Source organism: Hordeum vulgare, chromosome 5H, assembly GCF_904849725.1.
Source record: "Hordeum vulgare subsp. vulgare chromosome 5H, MorexV3_pseudomolecules_assembly, whole genome shotgun sequence".
In the NCBI taxonomy this organism is placed as follows: domain Eukaryota; kingdom Viridiplantae; phylum Streptophyta; class Magnoliopsida; order Poales; family Poaceae; genus Hordeum; species Hordeum vulgare.
In genome coordinates this window covers 207,053,087-207,067,615 of record NC_058522.1, presented here as the reverse complement: position 1 = coordinate 207,067,615, position 14,529 = coordinate 207,053,087, and the positions used below count along the sequence as shown (strand labels likewise).

The 14,529-nt window shown below is 47.1% G+C and overlaps 1 protein-coding gene across 5 annotated transcripts in view; it reads right to left on the bottom strand.

Moving 5' to 3' along the window:
* Positions 1–8,190: 8,190 nt before the first annotated feature.
* LOC123395533 (zinc finger CCCH domain-containing protein 65-like) overlaps positions 8,191–14,529 on the bottom strand; it is a 78,195-nt gene continuing 71,856 nt past the window's right edge. For all 5 annotated transcript variants that reach the window (XM_045090541.1, XM_045090545.1, XM_045090542.1 and 2 more), the window contains 3 exons: positions 9,714–10,019; positions 9,050–9,325; positions 8,191–8,587 (listed from right to left, as the gene is read on the bottom strand). In XM_045090541.1, the coding sequence (XP_044946476.1) occupies positions 8,432–8,587; positions 9,050–9,325; positions 9,714–10,019 (738 nt within the window). In that variant the 3' untranslated portion in view covers positions 8,191–8,431. The remainder of the gene's footprint in view (positions 8,588–9,049; positions 9,326–9,713; positions 10,020–14,529) is intronic.

Sequence of the window (14,529 nt, the reverse complement as noted above, 5' to 3'; positions counted from 1 at the left end):
GCGTGTAAGTTTGTCTTGTCTTGTGATGAATGCCAAAGAATAGGGAACATCAGTGAGCGTCAGGAAATGCCTAAGAACTATTCACTTGTCATTGAACCATTTGATGTCTGGGGCTTTCATTATATGGGACCCTTCCCGAGTTCCAATGGGTACACTCACATCTTAGTTGCTGTGGATTACGTCACTAAGTGGGTAGAAGCTATCCCCACTAAAAATGCTGATCACCACACCTCTATTAAGATGCTTAAAGAAGTCATTTTCCCAAGATTTGGAGTCCCTAGATATTTGATGACTGATGGCGGTTCACACTTCATTCATGGTGTTTTCCGCAAGATGATCGCTAAGTATGATGTCAACCATAGAGTTGCATCTCCTTATCATCCTCAATCTAGTGGTCAAGTGGAGTTGAGTAATAGGGAGATCAAATTGATCCTACAAAAGACCGGAAATAGATCTCGAAAGAATTGGTCTAGCAAACTTGACGATGCACTATGGGCTTATAGGACTGCTTATAAGAATCCCATGGGCATGTCGCCATATAAAATGGTTTACGGTAAGGCCTGTCATTTACCTCTTGAGTTGGAACACAAAGCTTATTGGGCAATGAAAGAGCTCAACTTTGATTTCAAACTTGCCGGTGAGAAGCGGTTGTTTGATATCAGCTCATTAGATGAATGGAGGGCCCAAGTATATGACAATGCCAAGTTGTTCAAGGAAAAGGTTAAGAGATGGCACGATAAATGAATACAGAAACGAGAATTCAATGTAGGTGATTATGTCCTGCTATACGATTCTCATTTAAGATTCTTCGCGGGCAAGCTTCTCTCTAAATGGGAAGGTCCTTATGTTATCGAGGAAGTATATCGTTCCGGTGCCATCAAAATCAATAACACGGAAGGAAATTTTCCTAGAGTGGTAAATGGGAAAAGAATCAAGCATTACATCTCTGGTACTCCCATAAATGTTGAGACCAATATCATCAATGTCATAACTCCAGAGGAGTACATAAGGGATGTTTATCAGCCTGTTTCAGACCCTGAAAACGAAGAGGTATCTGTTTAGGTAAGAAATTGGACTCCGATGCTTTTCCAATAGGAAATTTCCTCCGTTTTGGAATTTTTGGAAAATTAGAAAAATAAAAAGCAGTCCGGAGAGCGCACGAGGCGGCCACAAGCTTGGAAGCCGCCACCAACCCCCCTAGTGGCGGAGGGAGGGCTTGTGGGCACCTCGTGTGCCTCCCGGACTCCATTTTCTTGTGGAGCACCCCTTCTGGTCCAGAAAAAATTAATATATATTCGCCCGAAGGTTTTGATCTCCGTATCGCGCAGTCTTCCTCTAGTTTCGTTTTGAGCCTGTTTCTATGGCAGATCTAGATCATCATGACTTCCCCAAAACGCTCATAAGGACAAGATCTTCGAGAAGGTCATCAATCCCTACCTCACGGAAGTGCTGAAACACCCTCAATCTATCAAGATGAGCGAGGGGATGTTGCACATCCGTGATGTTGAGGGGCCTAAGAAGATCGGAAGCGTGGAGACGAGGCTCGAAGCAATGGAGCAACAAGTCTTCAAGTGTCAAGGGATGGTGGAGCGTGGACTCAATGCCAACCACATGATGATCACGGAGTTCACTAGCAACCACAATATGGATGCCATTGACATTGGGAAACACCTCTCCAGGCTCTATGACAGGGTTGATCAACTTTAGGGCCAGATCTATGACCTGCAGAACCAAAACGGTGAGTATGAGTACAAATTTAAATCAATAAGGTTGGCTGCAGATTTGAGGATTCCGGCGACTCGTTCATCCTGCCATGATGGAGCACCTATGCCTTGGAAGACGGAGGATTAGACTACTCCAACAACTCCACCACCATCACCACCAAAGGAAGACAACTAAGCATTGGTATGGGCAATCCCCTTGGCTTCTGCCAAGCTTGGGGGAGTTGCCCTGGTATCGTATCACCTTTATATCTTTTGATTTTACCTTTGTTTTAGTTCTTTCCTTTTCAGTTTTTATTTATTCTTTTAGAGGAATAAGTCTTTAGTGTTTAGTTTGAGTCTTTTGCTTTTGTCTCTCCCCCGATGTATTCGAGATTACGAGCTATATAATAAAGAGTATCTTAGTCAAGGGCTTTGCTTTGTGCCATGATCAAAAGTATGAAAAGAACGATAGCATGAAAGATCATGAGATGATCTTATGGAAAGTGATAGCTTCACATATGACAAGTATTTATCACGGGAGGCAATATAAAGTGACGTTCCTCCGCACTAAGAGGACACGCATTCAAACCTCAAAAGCGCATGACAACCTCTCCTTCCCTCTACGAAGGGCCTATCTTGTACCTTTACTTTTTGCCCTTGTAAGAGTCATGTGACCTTCACCAATTCCCTATTTTTGCCTTTGTCCTGGCTACCGTCACATGCTTGGGAAAGATCTATATTCATATATCAACTTGGATTTGAGTACTTATGCTTTATTGTTGTTGACTTTACCCTTGAGGTAAATAGTTAGGAGGCAAAAACTATAAGCCCCTATCTTCCTTTGTGTCCAGCTGAAACTTTGACACCATGAATACCACGTGAGTTGTAACAATTGTGGAAAACAAAAGAGATGATTGAGTATGTGGGTTTGCCTTACAAGCTCTTATTTGACTCTTTCTGATATTGTGATAAATTGCAATTGCTTCAATGACTTTGGACTGTTGTTGGTTACTTCTCGGTAAGGTTTTTGCTTCATGCTTTACTTTGTGAAGGAATTGTTACTTTCCCATAAGAATCTTTATGATGTATTGTTGTTCTATGTGTGATCATGATGCCCTCATGTTCGTATTATGTTTTATCGACACCTTCGTCCCTAAACATATGGACATGTTTATGGAACTTGGTTTTCGCTTGAGGACAAGCGAGGTCTAAACTTGGGGGAGTTGATACGTCCATTTTGCATCATGCTTTCATGTTGATATTTATTGCTTTATGGGCTGTTATATTACTCTGTGGTACCATATTTATGCCTTTTCTCTCTTATTTTGCAAGGTTTATTTGAAGATGGAGAGTTCAGGCAGCTGGAATTCTCGACTGGAAAAGGAGCAAATCTTAGTCCACTATTCTGCACATCTCCAAATGCCCTGAAAATTTCTGTGGAATTTTTTGGGATTATATAAATAATACTGGGCGAAAGAAGTACCAGAGGGGAGCTACCAGGGCGCCACAAGCCCTGCCACCGCTACCCCCCTGGTGGCGGATGGCAAGCTTGTGGGCTCCCTGACGGCCCACTAGCCCCCCTCTTTTGCTATATGAAGGGTTTCATTCCAGAAAAAATCAATCGGGAGCTTTTTCGTGGTTTCGCCGCCGCCACGAGGCGGAACTTGAGCAGATCCAATCTAGAGCATCGGCAGGACGATCCTGCCGGGGAAACTTCCCTCCTAGAGGGGGAAATCGTCGCCATCGTCATCACCAACACTCCTCTCATTGGAGGGGAGGCATCTTCATCAGCACCATCTCCTCTCCAATCCCTAGTTCATCTCTTGTAACCAATCTCCGTCTCGCGACTCCGATTGGTACTTGTAAGGTTACTAGTAGTGTTGATTACTCTTTGTAGTTGATGCTAGTTGGATTACTTGGTGGAAGAGTTTATGTTCAGATCCTTGATGCTATTCATTACACCTCTGATCATGATTATGATTATGCTTTGTGAGTAGTTACTTTTGTTCCCGAGGACATTGGATAAGTCATGCTAATAATAGTCATGTGAGTTTGGTATTCGTTCGGTATTTTGATATGATGTATGTTTTTTCCTCTAGTGTTGTTATGTGAACGTCGACTACATAACACTTCACCATATTTGGGCCTAGAGGAAGGCATTGGGGAGTAGTAAGTAGATGATGGGTTGCTGGAGTGACAAAAGCTTAAACCCCAGTCTATGTGTTGCTTCGTAAGGGGCTGATTTGGATCCACTAGTTTAATGCTATGGTTAGACGTTGTCTTAATTCTTCTTTTGTAGTTGCGGATGCTTGCGAGAGGGGTTAATCATAAGTGGGATGCTTTTCCAAGTAAGGGCAGTACCGAAGCGCCGGTCCACCCACATATCAAACTATCAAAGTAACTAACGCGAATCATATGAACATGATGAAACTATCATGACAGAAATTCCCGTGTGTCCTCGGGAGCGTTTTTCCTCCTATAAGACTTTGTTCAGGCTTGTCCCTTGCTACAAAAGGGATTGGGCCACTTGCTGCACCATTTCTACTACTTGTTACTTGTTACTTTTCGCTTGCTATGTTTCACCTCACTACACCATCACTTGTTACCGCTACTTTCAGTGCTTGCAGTTATTACCTTGCTGAAAACCGTTTATCAGAGCCTTCTGCTCCTCGTTGGGTTCGACACTCTTCCTTATCGAAAGGACTACGATTGATCACCTATACTTGTGGGTCATCACTCATTTACTAAGATTCTTGTGGGATCGTTCTACCTCATAAGAATCAATATTTATGTTTACTTAACTGTTCATATCATATATTAATATCCATCAAAGCATTCATTAAATTTAATCTAACATGATCATATGCATCTTGTTCGCATTCGATATATCTTTTGTCCAAGTTGTCTTGCTAGTACATTACTCACGTGGCTTGTTGATTTAGCCAGATTTGGACGAAGGCGGTCTTATGGATGAAGAGTACGCTAGCGAGGTCGACGTATAGAGGAGTCCTGGTCAGTCTTCCTGTGATCACGGAGTCTTTCACATGTATCATTCACCGATGTTTCTGCTACACAAATAAAATAGCCAAGACTTACACTGATGCTTGACTTACCTTATTATATCAGAGTTGTATTACCACCACACCACTGTCTCATATCTGCCACAATAGCATTTGGAGAGTCTGTAATATTTGTTGAGCACCTCGTACTACCAGTTATCTGTATCAAGGAATGTATACCTGTTTCAAATTGATCTTGTGTTGGTATGACATAAGGCTATTTCCCAAATATTTTATTCAGCAACCGGTCCTCACAAACCCAGACCTCAGATGAGGTGGGAGATGAAGAAAACCCGCTTCCCCTTTCACGGTCTGGGGATGGTCATGGCTGACCAGACCTTGCACGCGCCCACAAGAAATCGACATTTGGTCGTGACACGGAGATGCACGTCGATCTGGAGCACGGTGATGGTACCACTAGTGATGTTGGAGGGCATCCACTGCCCTCTCTTGCTGGCAGCCTCGGGTGACGGAGCAGCCACATCTTTCCCCTTGTTGGTCGTCTTTTGCGGTGGAGGAAGGGAGTGGTAAGAAAATGGGTAGTAAAGCATATCTCAGAGCGCTTGAGCTTGCAAGAGTTCTAGGCGATAGAGTAGGGAATGAGAGCACGGGGATGAATTAGATTCGTCATTTCCCTTTTATAAATCAATAAAAGACCAAGGGTCACCACACCACGTAGTAAAAATAATCACTTCCCAATACATGTGCAATATATGCGCGCAAGAATTGAGGGATTTTTGTTAATATCCCTGAAAATCCGGAGTGCGATCTCTTTATGGATGGGATGTCCAACAGAATCTGCCTTGGGCAACGATATACGTAGGCCCTGTTTGGATCCATGGGTTAGAGTTAGTTTGAGCTAGTTTGGGTTCAACTAGCCCTAAAGTATCCAAACATAAAGGTTAGATTAGAGCTAGTTGCATCTAACCCATTCAAAAAAAACTATCCCACCCAAGAGGTGTTAATTGGAGCTAGTTCTGATGGAGTTCATTAAAAAATATTTCTCTCTCTCTCCCACCAGCCAAGAGATTCTAATTGGAGCTAGTTCTCATGGGGCCCATTAAAAAATCACTTTTCTTTTTCCATAAAGTGCATCTATTGTCAATCTAACCCTTCCATCCAAACACCTACTTGGCTAGAGTTAGTTTAGGGTTAGTCATGAGCTAGAAACTAACTCTAACCACTAGCTAAGCTAGAGTATCCAAACAGGGCCGTAGTAATAACTATTGATGGGATGATTATGTCCGTGGTAATTGATGGCGGTTCAGTTTTCAGTTGTCAGGTCTCAACCCACTATACGTGGCAAGCATTCATCGCTAAGCTAAGGGAGTCTTTGGACGCGATAAAAATAAGGTGTAGAGAAGGGCCTTGTGAAAAGTATGCCCCTTATATCCTGAAATGCCGCCAATTTACGACCAGTGATAACCAAGGAAGAAACCAATGGTGGGACATAAAGAGAACTCGGATCCATTCATATGCTCGGATTAGAAGCCGATGAAGGGGATGGAACTCGTCTACAAAGCCGAAGAGCAGATAGAAAAAATGCCCCCAGGAAGGAGCCGTCCTAGGCGTTCGGGGGGTACTCACATTGTCCTGGATTAGGGAGGTCACTGTGTCCTGGACTAAGGGGTCCTAATGTGTACAACATGCAGTCCATGGGTCGGGCTTATGGCCCGTCCGACCACTAGAAGGAAGGGATACCGAAGCTACGAACCTCGGCATGATCGAGATGGAAACTTCCGAAGAGTTGGCGTGTACTTCAAGGATAGCTCTTTAGCTCGTAGATCTACAACGACCATCGGTTCGTCTTCAAATCAACAGCGACATCGGTTGTGGTGACATATTCGTTCCCGGCTAGATTTTTGCGTTCGGCAGTGTCGTCCTTTACTTTGATTTGGTCAACCACCTCGATCGTGTCGAAAGCTTCGCCCCAGATCAAGTCATCGAATTCGGGAGCCAGTATTATACTGGTGATGCTCGTGGTAATCTCACTCTCTCTGGTTGGATGTCAGATCGGCCAGAGAACCCCATGGACACCGGGGACTCAACCTCAAACCCGGCCTCACATCCAAACATCAGATCACGGGCCATCTCGTAACTAACCTTGAGTTCAGATCTGATGTCCCCAAAATCAGACCAAGCCCTCGCCTTGGTTGATCCATGCTCTTAGGCCGCGTCACGTGCTTCGTCAAGCATATTGCAAGTTAGTTCGTCCAACTACCAAAGAATGGACCCGATGGATCTCTCTCGCTCTTAAACGAGATGCTGGACCGAATCCAGAGCCTTGGATCTCAGACAGTTATACCTCCGTATATGATCAGATCGGATATAAAGCTGGGGACAGGAAATTTTACGTTCCGTGTGTGACATCTATTTTATTCTCTCTTAAATTAAGAACCGAAGACAAACTTTTTGTGATACCCTTATTTTGTTATTTTAGAAGAACTCAGCTTTAGACATGGGGCTAGGAATCAAACCATGCCCACTTGCCTCCACGGTACTCTTATGGAAGTCCTCAGCCTCCTATCTCGGATATTGCTTTATATGCAACAATTTCGAATTGTGTCTTTGGTTAATAGTTGGGTTGCCGGTTCCTGTGCTTACTCCTTATATTCCCGATTGTTTCGGCTAAGGATAAAGTGAGCACAATTGCAATTGTACTTCTAATTTGATTGGTTAAGTACGTCAATAGAATAAGTCGAAAACATACTGTCACAATAAGCGTAAATGTGTGGTCAATGATTCAAATTTGCCACAAACCATAAACAAAAACTGGAATGGTGAATTATTTAAATTTGCCATGATATAGACACTTAAATTTTCCATGGTTAAAAAAAAACATGTTATCCAAATACTAGAATTGTCATGATCAAAATACTAAAACTGCCATGATCTATAAACTAAATTTGTCATAATGAATTACTAAAAATTACCATGATCCATGAATTAAATTTGCCATGATTAATTACTAAAAATTGTCACGTAAAAAGTAGTTAAAAATACAATGATAACTTTAAACCCCGAAGGAAAGAATACATGAAACACATCATGACAATTTTAGTATAAACTCTATAGCAACTTCAGTATAAACATCATGACAACTTTTTATCCCAAATTCTTTTTGTCAAAACATATTAATATAAAATCTAGTTTTAAAGAACTTGTCGAGACGAATTTAATGATGCAAACAGATTTTGATTCAGATTTTTTATTAAAAATAACATATTTTTAAACCCAAATATAAAAAAAAAACTGCTGACGCCATTTATTTGATGTGACAAGATGAATGATAATAAGGTCGTTTGAACCATGCTGCTTCATGTCACTCGTCCGGCACTTATTATTTAGGCTGTTTAAACATTTGCTTTTTAACTAGATTAGGAATACATGCATGATAGATGAAAAAGTGGGCTTGGGTGACGCAACAATTGTGTCCGAACCGTCAAGTGTTGTACAATATAAAGGGCAGCAATGATGTATCCAAGCCTGTTTAGTTTCTATACGAATCCCAGCGGCTATTCACCCAACTTCATGCAACTTCGTTGCTGACTTGCAAACCAAACCCCTACCGTCAACATGAAAACCCTGCAACTTTCAATTGCGCTATTTTACAAGTAGAAGTTATTCCAAGCATCATGGCGACCATAGAAAAAAACTCTGCCCTGCTTGCTAGACCGGGTAGTTTCCTGAAGTGAGGTATTGAGCAGAGAGAGGTGGCCCTGCTGCGGATACTGGATGGCCAAAATTAAAAGGGTGATTGTACATGCAAGCTGGCCCAAACTTGCAGACTCCATAGCGTTCATAGTATGTGCACATGGGCTGATCCTGCAATAAACAATTTGAGGACAAAAACTTAGCTGCCCAAATCCATCAAAGAGGCAACACACACTAACGTATTAAATTATTATAACAATGTTGCCCAGAAACAAGTTATAACTATGAAATTCAGAATTAACATGCTCCGCTAAATGTCAAAATCATCTTTTCTGCCCTTCCGCAACTACATTGAACTATCACAGATTTCTCATCTTTATCAAAATATATCACACGGCCATGTACGATGCAAGGTGTTTAGAACAGTGCTTGTGAAAACAAAACGGGTTTTTCTTAGGCACCGGTGCTTGTTTGTATAGCACAAATGCTTAGTTAACCTCTATAGGAACAAGCAATAACTGGTGCATTTTTTGCTAGTGCTTTAAGCAAAAACTGGTTTATTTATAAAAGCACCTTGCATTGTATTGTCTAACACGACTTAATAAAACAAAAGGAACGGACCAGACAACTTACAGGTCTGAGTGGCAAGCCGAGAGGACTAAGAGCTCTGGCTGTTGGTGGAGGCACAAGTGACCTTGGATGGTGGTACTTGCACTTGACCTTGAATTTACAAAACCCACTTTTAACAAAATGTTGACATTCAGGCTCGCCAGGTCTCTCTGGGTATTCATCGGAGGGCAGTTCTTGATGTCCCTGTACATCTGCTCCCCTGTACATAGGATGATTCACAGGAGGAGCTGGAAAATGATGAAAAGAGATTCCGGGAGTGTAATATGGACCTAATGGAACCTGAAAAAAACAATTGGACATTAACTAGATACATTAAGATAAGGTCTCAACATTAAACATATAGATTGCCAAATTGGATATGATATTTTTTAAGAAATTCATCAGTTCTCACAATACAGTAAGATGATGTACGATGATGCCAGGATGAAAGAAGATTTTCAATGTCACAAACAGTACTGACAGTCCAATACATAGATCTGTAAGTTTGCTAAATGTTACGTTTTCTAAACTCAAGCGAAAAGCAACCTGCAACAGTCGCCAATATAACCTGTTGAGATTTACATGGCAACATGTAGGGGCCACCCCTACCGCTATCCTTTCAAAAAGAGACTGCATAGAAACCACTTGAGTGGAAGGAACATTTCCAAATGAATATAAACATATTTACCTGATGGTACCCACTCCATTCTGAAGATGGATACATTCCCCGAGGTGGGATCATTCCCGCACTGTATGAGGGTGCTGGAGCTAAAGAAGGAACACGGTGCTCATTCAATGCCCTTTGGTCAGCAGACCATAATGGAACATTCAGCTGAGAGGATGCTTGAACATTTTGTTGTGGAATATCACCATTCTCATGCTCCAACAATGGATCTCGTGAAACCACATTAGTAGGATCCGGATGGTGAAATCTGCAGTTGGTGGCAAATTTGCAGCTCCCAGTGCGCATATAGTACGGACACTCTTTTCCTCCCTGCAAGATCAGAAACACCACATTCGCATTAAATATCCAATATAAGAAACAGCAGTGTTGGTATAATCTGAACTTATCTATGGTAGGTTCACCCATGCAAGCATTTTGGTTTTGGAACCAGATCAACATGAAATTCTGAGATATGTGAGCTCACGCAGATTATCCAGAATTTTCGGTGAGGTGATGAGGTCAATGGGAGGAGAACCCACTGGATGGCCTGGGACAGAATTGCTAGATCGATGTTGCATGGTGGAATAGGCTATAGAGATCTGCATTTGTTCAACCAAGCACTGCTTGCAATTTGCAAGGCGAGTTATAGCTACTACCCTGCCAGCCTGCTTGATGTGGTGCTTAACAAAATTACTCAACTTGCTGGCAAGGGATTACTCGTGGTCTGCAGCTCCTTAAGCATGAGTTATTTGGAGTATCAACAAGGGAGATAACATTAGAATTTGCCGCAATAATTGGATTTCAAGGGGGAACCTCAAAATCTATGATAGATCTTCTCGCTCAAGGATGTGATGGATTAAAAATATGATAGACCCCGCAATGAAACAATGGGATGAAAACCTAATTAGATCGATCATTCACCCACCCCCACCCCCACCTCCCCCCCAAGGGAGATAACATTAGAATTTGCCGCAATAATAGGATTTCAAGGGGGAACCTCAAAATCTATGGTAGATCTTCTCGCTCAAGGATGTGATGGATTAAAAATATGATAGACCCCGCAATGAAACAATGGGATGAAAACCTAAGGAGATGAGATGAAGCTTACATTTCTCTGGGTGGCAATCATGACAACTTAGGAATGATATTGGTTTTGACACAGGGAAGGGCGGTATTGGAAGTTCTGTTCTCTTTTTGAGAAAACGCAAAAGACTTTTGCGGTTCATTGTATTGAAAAGAAGGGGTTTAGTACAATCCTCCTAGGAGGCATATTTACAAGGTGAACACATGCACACTAGTGGACATCCCATGTTTGTGGCAAGATGGCCCGGAGCCCCAAGGCGCCCGCTCTGGCCCAGAGGCCGGCCTCTTCCTTAATCGTAGCCGCCAGGGAGGTAACCGACGGTGTTGCACCCTCAAACACGCATCCGTTGCGATGCTTCCAAATCATCCAAGGGACGAGCAAAGCAACGGAAGCCAATCCCTTGTGCATAGGCCTAGGGGTGTCGTGTCGTGCAGAGCACCACCAGTCATGTAGAGTGGCATCGTTGTTGGGCAGCAGGCAAGAGGCGCAGCCATGAGAGGATCTCGTGCCACACTTCGCTGCTGAAAGGGCATTCCAGGAGAAGATGATGAATCGTCTCCGGAGCCTGATCGCAAAGAGGGCAGCCCTGTGGGTGCGGTAGGTTGCGCCTCGCGAGGCGGTCGGCCGTCCAGCACCGATTGAGGTTGGCAAGCCAGTGGAAGAAGCGCACCCGAGGCGGTGCCCAACACTTCCAGGTAAGTTTCCAAGCCTGGCATCTCGCGAAGCCTTGGAAGGTGGCGAGGTATGCGGATTTGGCGGAGTACTCGCCGCTCGCGGTCCACTTCCAGCGAATGCTGTCTGGTGCGTCAGTGAGGACAGTTTCGGCGAGCATGTGCCAGAGGCGCAGGTATTCTCCAATCTCCGGGATGCCAATCATGCCGTGGATGTCCGCGGCCCATTGGTTCGCGTGAAGGCCGTCCGCAACAGTTCTTGACTTGCGACGCCGTTTGGGGATGAGATCAAAAAGGAGAGGCGCGATCTCTCGGATTGCACGTCCGTTGATCCATCGGTCCTCCCAGAACAGGGCGCGCTGGCCATTGCCGATAGCCATGGTGGTAGAGGCGAAGAAGAGCGCGCGCTCCTCGGGCGCGAAGTGCAGGTCAAGGCCGCTCCAGGCCCTGCCAACATTGACCCGGCTGAGCCACTGCCACCGCATGCGAAGGGCGAGGCCAGTGCGCTCGAGGTCGTGGACGCCGAGGCCCCCAAACTGGATAGGCCGGCAGACACGCCTCCAGTTGACATGACAATTGCCTCCGTGGGCCTCGGCGCGGCCAGCCCAGAGAAATCCTCTCTCAATCTTCTCCAAGAGTTTGATGGTCTTCTTTGGCGGCGCAAGCACAAGGAGCTGATGAATGGGAATCGCGCTCAAGACAGCCTTGGCGAAGGCAAGGCGGCCGGCTTTGTTCATTAGCCAGGCCTTCCAGGAGGGCAGCTTCCCAGCGACCTTATCGACAACGGGTTGCAGTTGGGCAGCCGTGGGGCGACGCAGCGTGAGCGGGATGCCCAAGTAAGTAAGCGGGAAGTCGACGATGGGGCAGCCCAGGTGCGCGACAACATGAGCAGCGTCCTCGGTGTCGCAGCGGACGAGGGCCGCAACGCTCTTCTGGAAGTTCACGTACAGGCCCGAGGCGCGCCCAAAGAGCTGCAGAATCTCCTTCACCGCCGCGATATCGTCCGGCGACGGGTGGCACAGAAGAATTACGTCGTCGGCGTAGAGGGATATGGTGGGGATGGCGCGGCGCGGATGCAGCTGCTGCATGACTCGGAGCTCGACCGCGCGATCAAAGAGCCTGCCCAACGTATCCACAGCAAGGACGAATGCGGGGAGACTGGATCACCTTGGCGCAGTCCACGACGATGCCAAATTGCTGGTCCAGGGTTGCCGTTGAGGAGAACCTTGGTGCTGGCCGACGACAGGAGAAGGGCGATCCAACCAAGGAAGCGATTGCCGAAGCCATGGCATCGCAGCACCTCGAATAGGAAAGGCCACGAGACGGAGTCGAAAGCCCGTGCCAAGTCAAGTTTCAGCAGCACGCGAGGGGCACCCAGCTGATGCAATAGCCGTGCGGATTGACGCACTAGGATGAAGTTGTCGTGAAGACTTCGCCCGGGGATGAACGCGTTTTGGACGTTGCTGACGAGGTTGTTGAGTCTGGGGGCTAGGCGGATCGAAAGCAGCTTGGCCAGGACCTTGGCGACGATGTGAATTAGGCTTATGGGCCTATAATCACCCGGCGCGCTTGGGGAGGAGCGTGATCAGCGCCTGGTTAAGGCAGCTAAACCCTCGTCCACGCAACGCGTATATCTGGTCGAAGACGCATCGGAGGTCATGCTTGATGATCTGCCAGCAGGATCGGAGGAACTCCGCAATGAAGCCGTCGGGGCCAGGCGCCTTGCGGGACGGCATGCTTTTGATGGCTTGCCAAATCTCATCCTCGATGAATGGCGCGTCAAGATCTTCCAGGTTTGAGGGCTCGATGAATTGCGGCAGGTTAATGGTGCAGTCACGCTGCATGTCCGTCCCAACCCGGCTGTCAAAGTGCTCGAAAGTGGCCGCGGCCATGCCGGTAGGATTGGTGATAGCGGCGCCGTCGACAGAGATGCCATGTATCCGGTTCTTCTGCTTGCGGTATGCGCACTGGCGGTGGTAGAATGTCGTGTTTGCGTCGCCAGCTCTGAGGGAGGCAATGCGAGCGCGCTGCCGGGCGATCGTCCGCTCGAGGGAAGCAAGGCCAAGGTAAGAGAGCTTGAGTTGACGACGCAGCGCGCGGCCAACGAGCGCGGCAATGGCCGTCAACACAGCATGCGAGAGGGGCGCAGCAAAGACCCCATCATAAGCCTTCATGGCCTCGGCGGAGATGACCTGATCGGTGCCGATGATGCCGAGGGTGCGTAGTATCTGAACCTGCGCACGACGCTCAGTGGTGGGCGGCACGCCGGGTTTGGTCTTCACAGCGGTGGCAGATCGTCCTCGGCGCAACGAGAAGTTCAGGGGCTGTCGGCGACGTTTGCATCCAGGGTTGGGATGGGCAGAGCAAGTCTGCTTAGTTGCCGCGGCGAGGAAATCTCCAAGGGTCCAGGAGCTGACAGAGGCCGACTGCCTGGTACATCGCAGGGTGATTGGCGGCGTGGCAAAACGCCCTGCGCTGCGCACCTGAGGCGCATGGGACGCAGGGGTGGATTGCGGCGTTGACGGGCTTGGTGAAGCGGGCGTGGGCCTTCGCAGAATGCTCCTGGGCTCCTGGGCCGCGGGGGAGGGGCAGCCCAAGTCAGCGTCTCCGATGGCAGCGGCAGGAGGGGAAGGCGCGATGGAAGGCGCGATGCATGGTGTCCCACCACTCGCGTCCCACGACGGCGAGGAGAGGGGGCCATGCAGATCCGGCAGGGCCGCAGGGGTGGACGTGGGCACTGCATCCTGTGTAGTAGTGGCGGGGCCGGCATGCAAAGCAGTAGGTGACAAATCAGCCACAGGAGCTGACGAGGGCGAAGCATCGCTTTGCCCCGACAGCGGATCAGCCTCGGGAGCCACAGGTGGTGAGGATGAGCCGTCCGGCTCCCCAGACGCGCAGACATTGGCTGTGGTGGGTCCATCACCCGAGGGGGTGTCTCCCTGCGCGCTAGGCGACGCGCACGACCGGGGCGTTGCGGGCCCGGCTGCAGGAGGAGGGCGGGTGGGCGCCAATGGGCAGGTGCCAGCTGTCGGGGTGGCAACGACCAACGGTGGGGTGGGCGACCCGGTCGGCCTGGGATCCGCTG